Below are 20,133 nucleotides of genomic sequence, written 5' to 3'. Positions count from 1 at the left end.
TTCTGTGTTTTTTCTCTCTCATGAGCCATGAAATCAGGTTCAGTAGTGCATCATGCTTGGTTTGGCTTTGGATGAACTGGCAGTAACTCATTAACTAGCACTGGCACCCTGCTTAAAACTAAAGGTCAGCGTATCACTTCTTTTCATTACAGACATCAAAATCTTCTTTTTGTTTGTCTTTAAAAATTCCGCTAACTGAAGATACACTGTGGGATTATGAGAGTCTGCCTGGGAAAGTTTCCTAATTGAATCAGTTCTATTTGATTAGAGTAGGCTCAGACATCCAGTGAGCATTTCCTTACAAAGAAAACACAGCTTTGGTTTGATTTAGACGGTCTGACTGAGCACGAGGCGCAAACATCAAAAGCCTATTTACTGGTTTTAATGTAATCAGAGTTAATAAAACTCCATGTGTACTGTTTTGCTACTTGCCGTGAAGCTGTCGTGTGATGATGGTTAGGAGTTGCTGGGTAGTTCTCTGGGTCGTCTTAGCTCACAGATCAAGGCTGCTGGTCTGGATCTTTGAACTTGACATTTCAAAAGGAAGAGGATAAAGAGATGCTTAAATATCAAATCCTCCCCCACGCCCTCAGCCCTGATATTGGACGCTGTTAAAAGATCAACCGCCTAATCAAAGAGCAGTGTTCTGAGCAGAGGATTTTCCCAGTGTGCTCATCTGTGGAACTTAATTTATACATGTTTCAGCATAAAATTGGGTTATCTAACTTTTGTCTTACAGGCACTTGTGAGAGTGGATTCTTCTGCTATTGTGAGCTACTGTTCTTTCCACACTTATTAAATAATGGATGTTCAGTCTTTTAGTTTATTAATTAAAAGCGCTCTAACAATGAAACCATAGAAATCCCTGGTGGTCACATCATGTTATTTTTGAGTTCTCCACTGTGTTGACCTGCTAGGTCGCATTTATCAGATCCTTTTTCCACTGAAAGTTGCAAACTGCTGCTGCTTTCGGAAGCACTTATGATGAGAGCGGTTAAAGTAAACCAAAATATACATCATAGACAAGAAATAATGCACTGATAATAAAATTCAACACCCTGACTTTATTACTAGTGATGAGCTGGACTTTGTAATAGTCATAATTTTCTTTCTGTTCGCTAAATGGTTGGAATTAGTTTGAGAGTAAATGTCTGGGAACATTAGAGCCAGGCTGAATGCTTTACATTATATTTACACTGTGTTAAGTCCAGCTGTAAGAATAGGGTAGATAGTGCCCTGACTAGCTTTATGTTTGTCTCTGAATGGATAAACTGTGCCAGAGTCATCTTTCTTTGGGGACTTTTAAGCTTAGGTGGTACCTGAGTAAAAATGTAGAATGTCGATATTGGACAGGAGTAGGACAAAGTGCAATAAGATCACAGCATTTTATTGATGCCACTGCCATGGTTCAGGATCTTCAGGATCAGCGCAGCTATTTTATTATCTTTTTAGTCTGAGCCCAGAATTGAAACAGAGCACGAAGACACGCATGTGGCTCAGGTGTGGAAAATTTCTGGTGCTATGACATCAGTGTTTTGTAGTCTGCAGGTGTGAGAAAAACATGCCCTAGTTGATAAAACAAATCGATACGCTTGCAGGCATACAGTTTCATTGCTTTCAGGCCAGTTTAGCTGGATTCTGCTGTTTTCCACTCCAATTGTAGTTTGAGGAAGTGAAGCCTTTTTTAAGTTGCACAGGTGTGTGTAAGAGCGGAAATCAACAGGCATGACATTGTGTGTGGTCCTGTAATAATACTCTACAAAGTTACCCCCCCATCTTCCATTCACTCACACACACACACACACACACACACACACACACACACACACACACACACCCAGCCCTCGTTCTCTGTTCTCACTGCTTCTACCACTCTGCCCCACAAATCACTTACAAATGGCTGCCCACAGGTGTTGCTGCCCCCCCCCCCCCCAACTGCCCCGTCCCCTGCAGCATGGGAATGTGGGCGACTTTCCTATTATTCACAGCTGCTTGTGTCAACGTGAACCCCGCCGCCCTCATCCTCCCCAACCCAGCAGGACACATTGCCACCCGACGACTAGGAATCCAGTCATAACCATGGCCCTGGCTCAAGGTTTTGGCATGCTGCGGCCCACTGAATAAAACAAGTGGTGGATATTGTCTGCTGAGCTCTGAGAACTGGAGTCTCCCAGTCTGGAGATCAAGATAAAGTAGGCGCTGAGCTGCTCACTACTTTCATATCAAACAATGCGGCTGGTTATGAGTTTTGAACACAGATATATCATTGTGTTTGACATTGTGTCTGACCGACTGCACGCATCTGACTCCTGTTAGAGAAAAAGGAGAAAGTGTTTATTACTTCCCGGAGGCAAGGTCTGTGTTTTGATGTGAAATACAAGGCAGGTTTGTTGTGAAAATAGACGACTTTTAGGTCTCGGAAATTTGTCAATGAGGCTGCTGGAAGGTGAAGGTGAAGATGTTTTCAATCACTGAAATAAAGTGTCTTAGGATACCCTGGGGATTGTAAGACATTCTAAAACCGGTTAATTTATGTGAGATGTTGCTGTCTTGGGATTTGTGATTCATCGCCAGCAATTACTTAGAAGTTGTGAAGCATAAACATATTTTTAGCTATAGAAAAAGCATTGTAATTGCTTGTGCAGCATTTCTAAACGCTTGCAGTTATCTAGTAGCAGTAAAACCTACATGTTCTTTGTTTGCTTCTTGCTCTGCCCTCCACCACAAGTTTCCCTCCCCCGTCTCTGAGTGTTTACCGATATCTCAGCTGCACACCCCCTAACCACCAAGTAATGCAAGTTCACCCAGCCACAGAAGACCTGCAAAGCGCCACAAACAAATGATCTACTGATTAGCTAGACAAAACACTAACATTCAAAAAATAAACGAATTATATTTATTTTGGGCTTCTTTTGGAGCTGATGGGATCGCTACTTCAGTCTAGCTGCTGAAGAGTTGGAGCTGATTGATGTGGTTGATAAGATTCCAGTGCAGGAGTGTAGATGCATGTTTTCAGATCCTCTTATAACTTCTTTCTCATCTTTATCTTTTCTCACTGCAGAACTGAATGCGTGCTTGTTCAAACCTGGCTTCAGATATAAAAAACAAGCATGATTGATCTCAGCAAAACATAGATGGCCTAAATGGGTGCTTGGCTGAGCCACAGCCAATGTATGTGCACCTAAATGTTCTCTCTTTATCACTTTTCTGTCCACAAATTTTCATGAAATTCATCTTGGGAGTTTTGTGTAATCTTGCTGACAAGCAGACAACCGCAGCTCTCTCATTGGAAGAGTAATGACCAGATTTACTTGAGCAAGCACTGTTTCTGCAAGTCATCTCTTATTCTTTTATATTATTGACTGTGACATAATAGCATAACAGCATAATGGTTGTTACTGCTAACAGATTTTCAGTTTCCATTGTAAAAAAAGAAAAAAAGAAAAAGTTTTGGCAACCAGTTCCAAAGTCTTTTTGGATTTACTTGGATTAATTAACAGATGACATGTTTCATTTTGTTATGAAGTGCAATTAAAAAGATTTCTTAAGTCAGTCAGATTTAAGATTTAGATGTAATTTTATGCTTAAGGTCTCACGCAGGCCTAGAGATCGATCAGTCAGTAAACCTGGATAACAAAAAAATTGACATCCACGTTTTTTTTTCTTCCCTTTTTTGGGTTTCCTCCGAATCCGGTGTGATCCCTGCCACAGTTCTTCACTTTGTGTGAGTGTGTGATCACAAAGAGCAGTTGGAAGATGTAGTTGATAACATTCTGGTACAACCAGACAGATATACTCAGACCCTCTTATCATTGTATTCTCATCTTCCTCTTTTCTCTTCTTCTGAACTGAATGCATGTTTGCTCAAATGTTGCGTCAAATGTGAAAAGCTGGCGTGACTGATCTCTGTGAAACATATTTGGCCTAGATGTGTGCTTGGGGAGTCCTGAGCCACAGCTAATGTCCTGTTTGAAAATTTGTAAAGCAAGAGAACCAGATCGGCCCCAAAATTTGCTGGTTCCATGAGGTTTGGTTGTTTTTGCATAATCTCGCTGACAATCAGACAACCTCAGCTCTGTCCTTGAGTGAGTAAGGATTGAAATAACGTTAGAAAACAATGCTTCTGCAAGCTATCTCTTGTTCTTTGTATTATTGGCCATGGTGTAAAAGCAAGATGGCAGTTACTGTTAGAAATCTGATTATTTTAAAAGTCTATTAGTTACAATTTAAAGCAAAAAAAAGAGAGAAATGTGGATAAGAAACTACTTGAACCAGCTAGATTTTTGTATTTACTTAACATGTGATATGTATATTCAGATAATAGGTTTAATGAAAGTGAAATGTTAAGTATGTCCATTTAACATTTAGGTTTACTTGTGCTCATGACAAATTGAATTTCAGTTGAAGTTTTTGGTTGAAATCGTCTTCAATATATAGGGAGGAGGACAGGAGAGAGGTGTAAACATGAGGGCAAGCAACTTTCTGTAAAACACAGTAGATGCTCTGTCATGGTTTGAGCTACGTTTCAACCAGTGGTGTTAAGGATCTTCAGAATCAGAATACTTTATTAATCCCTAAGGAAATTATGTGGCCGCAGTTGCTCCAAGACAATAAGAGCAGTAACAATGTGAACTAAATTCAATAATACAATATATTACAAAGTTACAAAATATAAGAAAGAAATAGCTCTAATGTATATACAAATAGCTCAATTATAAATATCCTGAATATTACAGAGATTAAATATATAAGATTGATATTTCACTACGATACGATAATGGTGATGTTTTAAACCTAAGAACGCTGTACCAGCTCAGCCATGGTGGTGGTAGCATCATGCTGTGGGATTGTTTTACTGTCAGTGGTACTGGTACATTGCGCAACGTGAATGGAATGAGGACTACCTCCAAATTCAAATCAACAGCTTTAAGAAAACTAGATATAGTTGGGTTTTGAAAGAGGATAATTATCCCAAATACACATCAGAGATGACATTAAGGCTACGTTCACACTGCAGGTGTTAATGCTCAATTCCGATTTTTTTGTCTGCTTGTTCACGCTACAAATAAAATGCAACAGCAAACGTGCTCTAGTGTGAACCCTCAAAGTGGCCCAAGTGTGCAAAAGAAGACGTCACACACAACGCAACGCCACAGTTTACATAATAATGTAGATAACCTAATAATTATTCTTATTGCTGTTTTAGAGAGGAGCGGTGCTTCAAAGGATAGTTGCAGATTTCTGTCAGAATCTGCAGATTATGCAGTATAAGTAAAATCTCAAAATCCACAAGGAGGAAGGACCCAAAATGCAGGATTCAGTAAGGCGAAGTTGAACTCAAAGTAAACAGCTTTATTTGCAGATGAACAGCGGACTAACTACACTGGGAAAATATAAACTAACAGGCAGATAAACAAGGACCGAAACACAGAGCATAGACTGAGGGTGAGTAGACATTAACAACGCGACCGAGAACAAAGGAAACACAGGGCTAATATACACACGGCAGTAATCAAGGGATGAGAGACAGGAGGGGAACACACTTGGGAGAAATCACAGCTGACGAGATGGGAAACGTAAACCGAACACATTGACACCAGACACGAACCTCCAAAGTAAAACAGGAAACAAGAAACAATTTACAAGGAGGCAGACAGACACTGAACTTAATCTGGAATAATAATCAATACTATAGAAATATACCAAAATATAAAAAACTGAAAAAGCTGGGTCAAAATGACCCAGAACCGTGACAGGATTCAGTACCACATACGAAAGTGACCCAGATCAGATTTGGAAATATCCGATTTGTGCTGTTCACACTGTCAGACCATGATTGGATATGGGTCGCATAGGGTCAAAAAAATCAGATTTGATGCGCTTTCGCCTGCAGTGTGAACGTAGCCCGACCCCAAGCCTATATCAACCTAAATTTGACTTTGCCAAGACTGGTCAAATATTCAGCTGGAATTATGCTAGAACCTCTTGATGGCTACCAAATGTATTAAGGTGCAACTTGCTAAGGAACATTTACCCAAGTATTAGTGAGTGTGTATGTATATATTCGAGCTAGTATTTATACACTTGACCCCATATGGGTTAGAGAAAATCCAAAATGATTCAAATGTGTGCATCCAATTTTTGTTTTTAGGCATTAAAGATGTATCCTGTACAGTCAAAAAGTTACCCATGATGAGTGTATGTAAGCTTCTGACTACAACTGTATTTACTGAAAACTTTAAATGAAAACATGTATTAAACTCCCCACAATCAACCCTGTGTTAAATTAATCATTTCAGTCTATTTGCAAAGAATTGGTGTTTTAAATTGGTGTTGAACACCATTCTTCCACAAAATGTTCCTTTGTTGTCTCCCTTTTCCATTTATTTATGTCAAATTATTTGGCTTATATCTATATCTGATTAGCGGTTCTCTCAGTTTTCCCGTTAATGGTTAGTTCAGTGGCAAATATGATGATTTGTGAAAACTGAAACCAGATTTTCTGAAGAGATTGTGGCCAATTCTCAAACTGCCCTGTCGGCAGTGAAATTGGGCGTGGTTGTTGGACTGCTGGCTACAGATCTTTTCTTGATGGGAGTGTGCTATGAGAATTAAGATTATTTTTTAATAATACCAAAACAGCATTGGTTTTGGATTATGCTTTTGTGAATGTTGGAGGGTACGACTGGCCTGGGCACAGGGAGTAGCCTTTTCTCCTCATTAACACAGCAGTGCACCTGTGATCACTATGATATTCTCTTTGAGAGCATTAGGGTTCTCAGCGTGGGATTTGGGGGGGCTGGGGTTCAGCATTTTGATCCCGGTGAATTGGGTGTGGCACGCCTGCCCGACAGCTCCCCTCATGTCTGGGTGATGGGATAAAAGGAGAGCGAAAGCACAATTAGGCCTTTGTTGTAGCACAGGCCTGCCTGAATACTAATACACACATAAAAACAGACACAGATGCACAAAACAATCCACAAAAGTTCAAACACATGGAAGCTCATAAGCACAGAAATATGTGTTTATGTGAGCAACTTGGTGTGTCACATCGCATGTAATCACCATTAAAGATAAATGTGTACGTTTTGTTTTTTCTGTGAAAACTCGGCTGACAAATCAGTGTGTGGCTGTATCAGAGAACATCCCACTAAATAGATTTGACCTGTTTGCATACATGATTATGTAGTTGGAATTAATCATTCCTCTTTTTGTGGTTTTTTGTTTTTTTTTGGGGGGGGGGGCTTTCTTGGTTACAGTGCTCCAATGAGAGTGTATGTTAGTTGGTTTGATTTGTTTTATACCATCTACTTAACTTTTAAAGAAAAAGGTCGCCAATTTTGAGGTTAGCAGAAAAGAGAGACTTTAGTGATTAGAATCCATTGATGTTGAACATCTTTAAGCCTTAGTCTGTTTGACGATAAGAGATAGGACCTGTATCCTCAGAGAGATTAAAACCAGCAGCTACATGTTGAGTGTGCAAAATGTGCAAAAAAACCACGATTGTGGTGGATAACGTAGGTTTACACTAGTGAGTTTGATTTCTGAAGGAATAACATAATTGCATTGGTATTGAAAGAATAACATATAATCAGCTTGGAAGATCCCGAAGAAGGGATATAAATCTTGTAGCAATAAACTTCCTGAAAACACATCACACTCAAAGAAAACAGGACTGCAGAAATCCTGCTAATGTCCTGTTGATTGAAATGTAAAATATAATGAGTTTTATTCAAGCCAGTTACTCTTGTTTCATGTCATAACATACAACATCTGCATGTTTTCTGTTTGTAAATACTCTGCCAATGATGAAGTAAAGCCAAAAGTGCCAAAAAATATAGATTATTTTGCTGCTTTTGTTCTATAATAACTTTTTGAATTCAAAGTTAGCAGAGCTCTTGGCTCCTGGGGACTTTAATTCATCCCAGGCCTTTCTGCTGTGCGGTTGAGGGAAAGCTGATTTAGTTGGCACCTAGTTTGTAGCTTTCAAGGATATTCAGCACTGTGATGATGACCACAGGGGCTGGGATAAGAAGGCCTTTGTTGGAGTAGAGCAGCAAGTCAGTGTGCTGTCGTCAGAGGTTTGATTGGAAAGAAGGTCTCCTATTTATAGTGTTAGGATAACAGCCAAAGCCTCATATTTGGCCCCTTTTACCTTAATGTCTCGTCTTTCACACACGTTAATATGAGATGAAGAAGGAATCGCTGTCATTTCCAGATTCTGTCTACCTCAGAAATCATTTTTGCCTACCTTTCACAGAGCAGGATCGCATGACCTGCTTTTGAAAACTAAATTAATTAATGGAAAGGATTTTTAAACATGTCGTTATAGGTCAGAACCTTCTTTGAACTTGTGGTTAATATTTTATCCAACCTATCCATTTAGTAGAGGGAAACCACGCCATTTATTCTTGAATTTATATTTATGTTTAAAGAGAAAACCAAATAGCAGTAGCAACATTGTGGTCAGGGGTATTTCTGGATTGCTGAGCTGCATTTGCTCTTGTTCCTAGTCTGACTTCAGTTACTGTTACTAACATTTAGGAACTATAAAATCATGTATCCAGTTGTTACACTGGATTAAACCAGTGTTTGGTGAGAGGAATGACTGTGTAATATATTGGTTGTATTTCCATGTTTTTAGCTGGTGGCTTTGTAGTTTCCACCCCTACGCAACATATGTCTAATTTTGTTTTTGTTTTTAGCAAAACGACTTACCATAGGCTTATTTTCCAGATGTTTTTGTTCTCTCTCATAGTAAAAGGAACCCCCCATAATGTTGATACAGTGTTTAGCCTATTGACCTTTAATTATCCATCCTGTGGCTGTGGAGCAGCCTGCGTGCCAGAGCCCAGCGGCTCTGTAGGGGATCTATTGATGGATAGTAGATACCGAGGAACAAGCGGCACTCAGTGCTGAACATCAGATACAAGCATAAATAAAACATTCATGTTGCTTCTTTAATGAAGTTTCACCCACCGGGTGTGATGATTAAAAATGTATGCAGCTGCTGAAGAAGTTACTAACCAGCGGGAATGATTAGTAATTCCTGAAAAGCCAAAAATGGCAATGTGTTTGTTGGTGATTGGAAGATGTGGTTGAGAAAAGATGAGAAACATTCCCAGTATGTGTCTGTAAGCCATCTCCAGGTATGTGAGCAGAGGTTTGAGTGGTAAGGTGGATAAGAGTTAAACAAGAGCAGTCATGCATACCTCTACCATGGCTGAAATTTTATCCCATAATCATGCATGAACTAAGCCCCCAAATCCTGCAGGATATCTGGATGTTTGCAAAGACCATCATGAGAATATTAAAACAATGTCTCTCAGATGTTCTTATTGAAAATTTATATATATTTGTGAAAATACATTGTGACAAGTACAGTTTTTACCCTTTACCTCAGGGTTAAAGAATCCTTCCGAAAAATTCCTGGATCCAAATGTTGATTTAAATGAACTGAAAAATGTTTAGTTGGGCTAAGCCCCATTTGCCAGCCAAACAGACGGACAGTCAGACATACTTGAACTGACTCGCAACCTTTTTGGCTGAGGTAGTGATAAAGAAAATAATAAAAGACAAAGAGAGACCTGGTGTGTAGGAAGCTTTGCCAAAGTACATTCAAAACCAGTGCAGCAAAGCTGACATTTAAATAGTTTTAATCTCAAATAAGTAATGTTTCTGTGGGCAGCCTGCCACTTTCAACTCACTCATAGACCAAGGAACATGGTCAGGAGATGTAAAAGTCTAGTAAGCAAATGACAAAAACAATAACTCGGCACGTTGATGACATGCAGACACATCATTAGTGAGAATGTATCTTTTAACCAGTTTTTTTTTTTCTAATCTGAGGTATAGGTAAGTATTGTTCTGACAGAAAACAATCAGTCACCTTCATTTAGTGCAGAAACCTCCATAAGGCTGATCCCATTGGACTTGTAAATGTTTTGGTTTTTTTTGCAGTGCTATCATATAAGATTAAAGTTAATATGCAACATTTGAAGTTGAGAATCCTTCACAGTCAAAGAACTGCAAAAGATGTGCAAAGCAAATTGGTCACATAGTTTAAAAATGCTTTGCAACCAAGTTTAAAGGGTGCACTGTCGTGAATCTGAGAGAGTTCACCTCGGCATTGATCATGGAGGACTGTTTGAGGTCTTGACCTGAAGCTGCGATATGCTTTACTGCATGAAAGGAGAGATCACACATGCATAAAGAGGTGGCTTTGAGGAGATTTGCAGCACTTCCTTATCTGTCTGTGTGAAAGAATAGAGCATGGGTGACAGTTGCTGCACCAACGGGAAAGGGGCTGCTGGGAGATTTGTGCCAGATGCTGCTTCTGAAAGAACAGCCACATTGGGAGGACAAGGAGTGCTCTTCTTCACTGTATGCTTTCACTATGTGTGTGTGTGCTCTTTGATGTCAGGCGGTACACAGTGTCCCGCAGGTGTTCAGCACCAAACCAGGGTTGCATATTGAGAAATCCTCCACCCTGTCATCCACACTTACATGCTAGCTTTTTACACCCTTCACTCTCCGAGGGGACACTCAGTGCCCGCGTACAGCTTTTATTCTGGGCGTTTCCAGGTCTCTGAAATTTTGAAAGGCTAATCTTCTCATACATTTTCTCTGAAGTAGCTTAAATAAATAACATTAAATGTGCTGATTTAACTATATCTGAATATTCCAAAATATATCTTAACCAATTTGATTTTCATTCAGTAAAATCCTGTTCTAATAGGCACTCAGTCCTATTTCACGGGTCACCAGGCATGTGCAGGATTACAGATTTGTGATGTCAGAGTTGATTTGGACTCTTATCGGCAGCAGAGCTGCAGATCTGCTAAAGGCCTAAGCTTGCAGCCTTAATGGGATGGAGATTGCAGTAATGGCAGTTTACTTAGTTAGCATGTGAGGATACTGTCTGAGTATTGTCCGACGTGCATAATGAGTGACTGTACACAGATGCTATCCTGGAACTATCCCCTTATAATGTGTATTATTGTCTTATTAGTATTGTGAGAGCATGTGAGTCTTACCCAGACATCAGACAAAATGGTTTCGTCTGTGGATTCTCTTACTTTTCCAGTCTTCCCCTACTTCTCTCATGTCACCTTATCCCTAGCATCCTCCTGAATGTCCTACTTCACTGCATCTGTGAATCTTTTCTATGTTATTCCTCTTTTCCTCCTGCCTGGCAGCTTGACAATCAACGTCCTGTGTCCATTATCCCTCCTCTGCAGATGTCCAAACCATCTCAGCCACCTCAGCCCATTCTCTCCAGTGCTCTTTCTTTTCCTATATCTTATTAAAAATAGTCACAAGTCTGTATAAATACATTAGGACTGTCAGGGATCATTGTAGCACAAAATGAAAATTGCTATTTATCCCAAAGAGGACATCAGAGTTTGAACCTCACTGTGCTCAGTTTAGTGGGAATCATAAACATCTGTATACAGTTCAATGCTAATTCAGCTTCTGGATGCCAAGATATATAAGAGAATAAGTAAAGCAATTTCTTAAATGAATGTGAAGGAATCACTGAGCTGAACATTGAGAGCAATCCACTGAAACTTTCTAACAAATTCAATTCCAGACTGGATGAACAGAACGGACTAAACATCCCTAGTCTGGGTAATATTGTATCAAGGCAGTTAATATATTTGTGCATACTTCACACATCAGCCTTTATCATTTGAGATGTTAATTAAGAATCTTAATTGTCTTCATCTACAAATCCAAAATGTCTCAGTCAGCGCTTCCTTAGATGAACTCGTCTTTCAGTTCAAGCCTGAACTATGATCATTTGAGAAAGTGCCGTTTTAGTCACTTGGTTTGTTTGGCTTCATGTTTCAACCACGCCTGGTTCCTTGTTTCTAGCATGGTGGTTTCATTTGCTTTACTGCTGTCATTATGGGAAATTGACTGAATAATGGATTATATTTAATATTTTATGTTTTATTTTATAATTTTGCGTTGTAACTGGTCTGTCTTCCAGTCCTCCTATATTGTCCTCTTGACAGGCCACTCAGTTAAGGTCCACTCAGAGCCCTCATGCTGTCAACACATCCAAATATTCTGGAGTAGTGGTTTTTTTTCCCCTGAATTAATTAGCTCTATATCATCCAGACACAGACAGCAGACAGCCACAAATGTATGCGCATTCACACCCACAGGCAGCAGTTTCGGTTGTCAGGCTCCATAGATCATGGGTCATGTGTGCTTGTCCTTTAGTCCATGCTGTATAAAGTCACAACAGGAACAGATAAGACTGGTCCCAGGTTGGCTTGCGAAGCTAAATCCCCCCACTGCTAATCGGATTAGCTGAAAAGTTAGCAGCATGGCCCCAAAGAGACGCAGCATTTTTTACACTGACTTCTGTGACATATTTTGCTCTTCAGTGCCCGTAATCTGTTTCTTGTCTCAAAGCCGTTTCACGTCATCTTTGTCACAGTAAACAATGTATTCAGTACATGATGAACTGTTGCTAACCTTTGCTTTGGATGAAAATAACACTTTTTGGCTGACTGGTGTGTGGGATTTTTATTTATGTGTGCAAGGGGGGGATTTGGTCCACCCAGGTGGTGGAACAATAGTTCGCCCGTTGTCTTAAAGGAATGGTTGGCTGAGCATAGCCCCACGCAGAGGAGGGAGGGACGGAAAGAAAAAAATGAGTTGCGAAAATGATTGGTGCCGAGGAAGGGGGGCTTGACAAGATGGTGATGGGGAGCAGCCGGCAGAATGGGGGCAGCAGGGTGGCAACTGGACTCTTAATGCTCCTTTCATGCTTGATCGGTTTCAACCAACGCTGAAAACATACTTGAGGGCACCATGGTGTAGCTCTGACTCATTATTTTTATTTTCGTTTTAGAAGCCATTGGTAAAAAAAAAATTGCAATGCAATTTGTTTCCCCCCATCTGTATGTAGTAATTATTAATAGACTTAAAGGAATATCCATGAATAATTCCCTGGACTAAATAAATCTTATAAGATGTGTTGAAACTGCTCTGGGAATCGGCCCGTAAAACTCTACAAACTAACTTGATTTAAATTTGGCTGACCTCGCATTCAGTGGGTAAAAACAGCAAATCTTTAACTTGATATTCATTTTGTGGAAGTACACAAAGTCAGAGGAGTATCTGGAAGTAGGGCAGATTACGAATCAAGATTGTGTTGCTGTGGCTAAAGAAATTGCGGTGGATGATGGCACACCCAACAGCTCGGCTATTTCTGCAGCTATCTGCTCAATACAAAAGTTGACTTAAGCTAAATCAGTGTGAAAGAGAGGTTGGTATTTGCTGTCTGGGTACACAAGTGCAACTGTTCATACAAGTTCTATCTGTTCTATCCTGTGATTGCTTGACTTGTGAATGAAAATATACAAGTTACTGTAATGGTTATCGCATGGTGACGCCTGACAGTGTAAGAAGGTGGGGGTATCTTGTGTCATTTTGCAAAGTAACTCCAAACAAGATTAAGCAGAGAAAATACACGTTATTGTGCCATCCTTCTGTTTTTTCATCACTGTGTGAGTGGGCCCCTCTGGAACAGCAGCCAAGTCCAACATGGCTGAAAAAGCTCTTGGCTCTCTGAATCAACAGCACAGTGTCAAACTGGCTAGTCTTTTTCTTGCCTGCATTCTCCCAACGGCGCCTAGGGAACTACATTTCTGGCCAAGATGTTTTTGTGGTTTTTTTTGTTACAGTCAGTCAGGCAGAAGGGAGATTAAAATTATGCCATGTGGACAGGAAGCCTTTTCTTCTTTGTTGTGCTAACAGGGCAGCCTAGCTTCAGTTTGGCTTGAGAAGACAGTCAATCATCTGTCAGGAGCAATGCTTTAAGAAGTAAAACATATTTTAAGAATTAAAGTTTGGTAAGGATGAATACATCCAATTTCACTGGACAATGCTCTCTGGATTTACACGATTCCTGAATAATGTTTGATAACCATGTAGTGCTTACAGGAAGCATAAAGTTGATTTATGCGCATGTATTTCTGTCTTTTTCAGTGTTGGCCAAGGTAGAGCTGTCTATGAATGAGACTGTGGATGTGTACATCGGTGACATGGCTGAGATCCTTTGCCAGTACACTTCTACGAACAGTGACAGCAAGCCCGGATTTTTGATCCAGTGGTTTGTGGTGAGTGAAAATTGATGCTCAGACTATCTGAAACTATCAACTGCTGTTATATGAAGTCTTAAAGTCAAGCAATTACCTCACCATTAGGGAGCCCTGAGCTCCATTTTTTTGTTGCAACATCAAACTTTTGTGTCATTTCCAGAGATTTCTTAAAGTGCTCTATTTGTGAAGTAACATGCAATCCTAAGTCTTTGAGGCTCTCATTCATTTTAGATTTATTTTGATTCATGCAGATCTGTTCACATAGCAGGGTTTCTTATGTAAATAGGGTTCAAATGTGCAGTTTAAAAATAAAAAATCCAAGCTTCTTAAGTGAGTTCTATTCAATTCTGTTTTATTTATACTACCAAAACACAGCAAAGGTTGGCTCAAGGAACTTGAGGTAAGTTAAATTAAGGTAAATTAAGAAAACCCAGTGATCAGACTCCTTATGAGCAAGAACTTGGTGACAGTGGGAAGGAAAAACTTGGTTTTAAACAGGCAGAACCAGGTTCAGGGAGCTGCAACCATCTGCCACGGCTGGTTGGGGGCGAGGATGAACTCCAACTTGGCCATTTTGGACGTTTTGTTTCGGATGCCAGTGCTTGTTATGATTTTCTAGCTCAGAGGGACATGAGCCAGTCAGTAGGAATAGCTGTTTAGCAACAGCTAAACTTTCAAAATAAAAGCCAGGGAATTGCCCATTGCCCACTGTTTTTCTGTGTAGGAAAAACTGAGTTGACTGAAAAAGAGTGATTGAACTTTAAATATGCCATGTTCTTACTGTATGTACTTCTCTACTAGGCTGAACGTGGTGGCTCGCGGTCACGGCTCTATTACGCTGATGCCAATCAAAAACTGATTGATAGCGGCACAGATTACACCGACCGCATTAACGTGGTTACTGACGAGAAAGGAACTCGACTCTCAATCCAGGACGTCAGACTGTCTGACGAGAGGGAATTCTACTGCCATGTTAATGGGCTGGCTGCTGGGAGCGGGGTGCGCAAGACACACCTCAGAGTATTTGGTAAGAAAGCACAGAAAACAAGCTAATCGATCTAAAGGAACATTTGGAATGTCACTGAGCTCTATCTTTATTTATTATAAACCACTACAATTGTTTTTTGTTTCTTATTCAGCTCCTCCAGATGTTCCAGAGATTGAGAGTGTCACTACTGGAATATCTGTCACTAAAGACACACCATCTAAGGTGAGCCATTCAATTTTAGATGCTGACAAATAAATATTCTTTAAGATGGCAATGTGAAGGAGGCATCTGAAAGTCACTAAAACAAATAAATTACCAAGTTAAAGATAGCAAAGATTTCTCTATGTGACCTTTAACCCAGGTTGCATCATGTGAGACACGAAACGGCTTCCCTAAACCTAACATCACCTGGTACAGGGACGGCGAGCCACTGATGAACGAATCAGGACGTGAGTACAAACTGCAGATGGATCAAATAAGAAATAAATCTCCCTTTGTTTAAAATTCACTTTTCTCCTGTTTTATTATAGTTTTCTCAAACACACCCCACAGGACTATAACAGAAAATCCTTTTTGCACATACCAGCTAGGAAATGATAAATTGCATACGTGTAGTTATCTAAAAGAATGCTGTCATACTGGATCAGTACATCCATCACCTTCAGTAAATATTTCTCTATGTAGGCTGCCTTTGACAATGTCCAGCACTAGAGGAAAAACTGCCTGCAAGCTATACTAAAAGCTGGATTGAAGTTGTAACAATGTTAACCACTACATGTTAAATGTCTGTGTTTTTACCTTGTGATCATGTTAGTATGGGAACACAATATTAGCCTAGTGTAACTCTGTAACTGTTCCCATGAACAAGGACTCAAACAGGAGCAAAATATGTGCACTTTGTTCAGATTAGCTGATTGCATGATGCTGCATTGTGCATATTGCAATTAAATTACATAATGGTGTTGGTCGATGCATGTTCACATTTAGTCTTGTCCAATTTCCAGGTGTAAACATAGTGATCCTGAGCTCTCGGATGTCCAGTGACCTCTACAGCGTCCAGAGCACTCTGGAATACAAGGTGGAAAAGGAGGACAAGGATGCCCGTTTCTCCTGTGAAGTCAGCTTCTTTGTCCCGGATGGTATCAGGAAATTCGAGTCCCCAAGCGTCAACATCACTGTCCACTGTGAGTTAACACTCAGGGTTTTTATATTGTCATGTAAACTTAAGAAAATAAGTGTACTAAGTAAATATATAACCCAAGATTCAGTAGCTTATAGAACCATCTTTAGAAGCAATAACGTCAAGCAATTATTTCTTTATGACTTTATTAGTCTTTCATCAAGTTTATTTATAAACTTTTAGTTTATCCAGGTTAACTGGGTTTGTGGGAATTTGTTTATGTACAGGATAATTTGTTAAAAGAGATTTCACAACCTTATTTCTAGTATTCAAACATCACATTTAACCTGTGAGTTGTGATGTATCATGAGCTGAACTGTAGCTAACATTCTGGTCTGTTTTATAGCATTTGTTGTTAATTGATTATCACTTTTTTATATGTAGTGTCATAACAGAGCATAACGTAACAGAAATATTAACACCTTGGATAAATATGAAATCCTTTTCCTTTGTTTTGTATTTGGGTAACTGGCTTCATCCTCAAAGGAAGCTGCTTGTGTTTCATTTTACTGTAATAGATGCTAATTCGTTTGAACTTGCTCACAGTCGGTGGAAAATTCATAAGACACACATCAAAGGAGCTGCGGTGATTACTTGTTAACGTTTATGCTTGTTGTATCGAAATGTACAAAAAGGTGTTTTTGAAGCTACAGCTATTATTGCTCACCATTTTTAACCATGCTGGTTTAGTTTATTCTGTAAGAATGAAAAACAAAAGGCATCAAAACATCTGTCCATACTCATCCTAAGATGGTGTTTACAGTAGTAGTACAGTAGTTTCTTCTTTGGGCCCCAACTTTTTAAAAATGTCCTCAACTCATAAAATGACCTTGTTTCACTAAAAATAAATATCAAAACAAACTTCATTTCAATTTCCGTCACCTATAAGAATTTTAACAGCCTCAGTATCTCCTCTTTCCTTCATTGGCAGGCAGAGCCAAATGCAGTCTGTGCTGTCAGCAATATGGAAATGGCGTTATAAAGTGACTTTAACAGCTTGCTGAATAAGCCTGCTTAATTTGATTTTGTGTGTGCGTACAGACCCCACCACCATGGTGGAGCTTTGGAAGGAGTCGCCCCAGGGCTTGGTCAAAGAGGGGGATACTGTGGAGCTGCGTTGCCAGGGTGATGGCAACCCCCCACCGCACTTCATTTTCAACAAAGTAGAAGTAAGAATGGACGGCCTTTTCTCATCCTGCAAGTCCCAGAGAGAGAATGGGTGACACACAAGAGACATGTAGGGAATGTTTTTGATATGCATAGCTCACAGGGACCCATGTAGACATGAGTGTGCAAGGTCTATGAAGACTCTGTCAGCTCTGACCCTGCAGGTCCAGGCTGGGGTCTGAGACCAGAGGCCACAATGACAGGGCTCATGGGTAGGACTCATTCCCATGTCAGACACGCACTCATTGTACGTATAGACAATGAAAAACCTCAGCTCAGCCGAATTAAGAAAAGTTGAAGTGGCAGTGAGCTGAGTTTTTGTATTGTCCACTTTTGTCAACTTTTCTTAACTTGGCTGTCAGGGTTTTTTATTCGCGGTTGTTGACTTGGGCGCATAAGAGTCATTGGAAAAGATTTTTTTCTGAGAAAATAAAGAAAAGTTCTCCATTTTGTTAAGCCATCATCGAGGTTACATGATTTATTCACACAGTAACAGCTAAAAACTCAGACAAGATGGTAAAAAAATGATGTCAGTCAAGCCGTTTGAAGTGTGGAACATCCATTGAATGATAAACAGAACTGTAAAATGAACTCTTTTGTTACAAGATCCTTACTGCACTGTCCTGATCATACTAGTATTTATGAAGGTGAAACAAAAATTTGTGTTCTTGACTCTAGCCAATTTCTGGAATTTCAGATAAACAGATCTTGAAAAGTTTTAATAACTCACCCCATCACTTTTAATGTCCATAAGACCTTTCATGATGTATTAACAGTTGTATCATAGCTGTATACAGAATGTTTTTGCACTGTAATGAATAATGCAACAGACATTATGTGCTTTTTAGTTTTGCTTTCTCGTACATACACTTGGTAATTGTCTGGCCATATGTGCTTATTATTAATGGACTCACCCATAAATAGTGGGTGACTTTGTTGTTGTCCCTTCAGAAGATTTTGGTAAAGTTGGACAAAAAAATCAACTCTTTTTCTAAGTGACTGTCAGTCTAAGATAGCAGGTTACAAGAAAGGATCTGCTTTTAATTCGTCAAATATTTGTGTTTAAAGTTACTAATTTTGAGTCTGTCTTTGGTCGTTCTCTAAGAGGACACAAAAGACTACTTGATTCACTAGAGGATTGAGGAAACTCTTTGCCAACCACAGATTCTGTTTTTGATAGATAAAAGTCAATTACTGCTTTTTTGCTTCCTGCCAATAATATTTTCAATTAGGCATTTATCTTTTTTTTTTTAAATCAAGCCCAAATATGGTACAGTGAAGTCAAAGGCAAACTATTATTAGCTGTTATTGCTTTTACACCAAAGTAAAATGTATTTAGATGAAAATTAAAATGAAAGTATTTGTTGCAGGAGCCTGATGTGAATTTCGAGAGCAGTAGGGATGTGTTGATCCTGTCATCAGTGTCACGGAAAGATAGCGGCACCTACCAATGTCACCCTCTGAAAGGCGATGGCGTCATGGAAGTCAAAGGAGAAGTGGAGCTCAAAGTGCATTGTAAGGAGCAACTTGATATGAATGGCATACATACTTACATATGGGAGGAAACAGTTTTGTACAAATGAAAGTTTACTAATAATTCTCAGGTTTCCCTCTAAACCTGAAGACTTTCTTTCTCTAATTTTAAATATTTTTTTCTTATATTATAGTAAGAAGCTCTGATGTTGATTTATCCTGTATTTACCACAAAGTAAATCTTTCTGCTTCTGCTAGAAAAAAGGCTTTTAATTTTAATTCTGTGTATTTTGTTCTACAGTACATGGTTTCTTCATTGCTGTTCTGGGTTTTTTGGGGGGATGTTAAGCTGCTGTTACTATTAAACCTTCAAAGCTGCCCAACAGCTCAATGGACGTAATTCCTGCCTGTCTTTGCAGACTTTTGAGTTTTGCATTTCTGTTAATTGGCAAGCTTGGCTTGCATATTTTTTGGTTCAAAACCAAGTTTAATTCACAGATTCTTTTACTCTGTTAATTACAGCCTGTTTTAAACTGTGTTTTCACATATCTTGTTTTGTCTCTTTTTCTTGTGTCCAGATTTGGATACAGCTGTTGTGGTACCAAAAGATGAAGAGTTAATGCACAAAGGAGAAGATCTGACTGCAACCTGCAATGCTCTGTCCTCCCGCTCAACATCTACTGTCTGGTACAAGGTATGAACCTTTAAAACACAACACTGAGTTTACAGCTGCTTCCTTTGATCAGAGTAAAAAAGAAAGAAACAGAAGTAAGTAAACATCACTGCTGTTCTAGTTCTCCTTGAAGGGAAGATACATTTCTGCGACTGTTCCAGTCTATTTAATAGATGAGATGATGTTTCTGTAGTAGCCACAGTGGATTGACCAGCTATCATAGCCTTTTTTATGTTTGTGCATCTTTTCTGTGGATATGTATAGGATGGGAAGGTGGTGGGTCGAGGGAACACGTTCCACCTGCAGAATGCCACCTATGAAAGAAGTGGGGTGTATAAATGTGAGGTGACGGTCCCCTCCCTGCCTAACCTGAAAACCAACGGTTTTGTTAAAATCATCGTCCAAGGTTAGTAATCCCCTGCACTGCTAGAACAACTTCCCATCACTTTTACTTGCAAGGAAATCGTTTTTCTTTTTTCCCCCCAATTTGATGTATTATATGTATATAATGTAAATGTGTGTGTGTGTGTGT

General features: G+C 39.5%; 1 protein-coding gene across 2 annotated transcripts in view; it reads left to right on the top strand.

The window, feature by feature from the left end:
* Nucleotides 1–20,133, top strand: part of mcama (melanoma cell adhesion molecule a) — a 61,382-nt gene that overhangs the window by 18,493 nt on the left and 22,756 nt on the right. For both annotated transcript variants that reach the window (XM_005916109.3, XM_005916108.3), the window contains exons 2-10: nucleotides 14,008–14,138; nucleotides 14,922–15,147; nucleotides 15,260–15,330; nucleotides 15,470–15,557; nucleotides 16,113–16,292; nucleotides 17,330–17,457; nucleotides 18,826–18,970; nucleotides 19,507–19,622; nucleotides 19,866–20,007. In XM_005916109.3, coding sequence (XP_005916171.1) covers nucleotides 14,008–14,138; nucleotides 14,922–15,147; nucleotides 15,260–15,330; nucleotides 15,470–15,557; nucleotides 16,113–16,292; nucleotides 17,330–17,457; nucleotides 18,826–18,970; nucleotides 19,507–19,622; nucleotides 19,866–20,007 — 1,227 coding nt within the window. The remainder of the gene's footprint in view (nucleotides 1–14,007; nucleotides 14,139–14,921; nucleotides 15,148–15,259; nucleotides 15,331–15,469; nucleotides 15,558–16,112; nucleotides 16,293–17,329; nucleotides 17,458–18,825; nucleotides 18,971–19,506; nucleotides 19,623–19,865; nucleotides 20,008–20,133) is intronic.

The sequence above is a fragment of the Haplochromis burtoni genome, unplaced genomic scaffold (genome assembly GCF_018398535.1).
Source record: "Haplochromis burtoni strain Fernald_Lab_line unplaced genomic scaffold, NCSU_Asbu1 Contig_17, whole genome shotgun sequence".
Lineage (NCBI taxonomy): Eukaryota > Metazoa > Chordata > Actinopteri > Cichliformes > Cichlidae > Haplochromis > Haplochromis burtoni.
The sequence above is the reverse complement of the archived record's forward strand: the minus strand, read 5'-3'. Positions and strand labels throughout refer to the sequence as shown.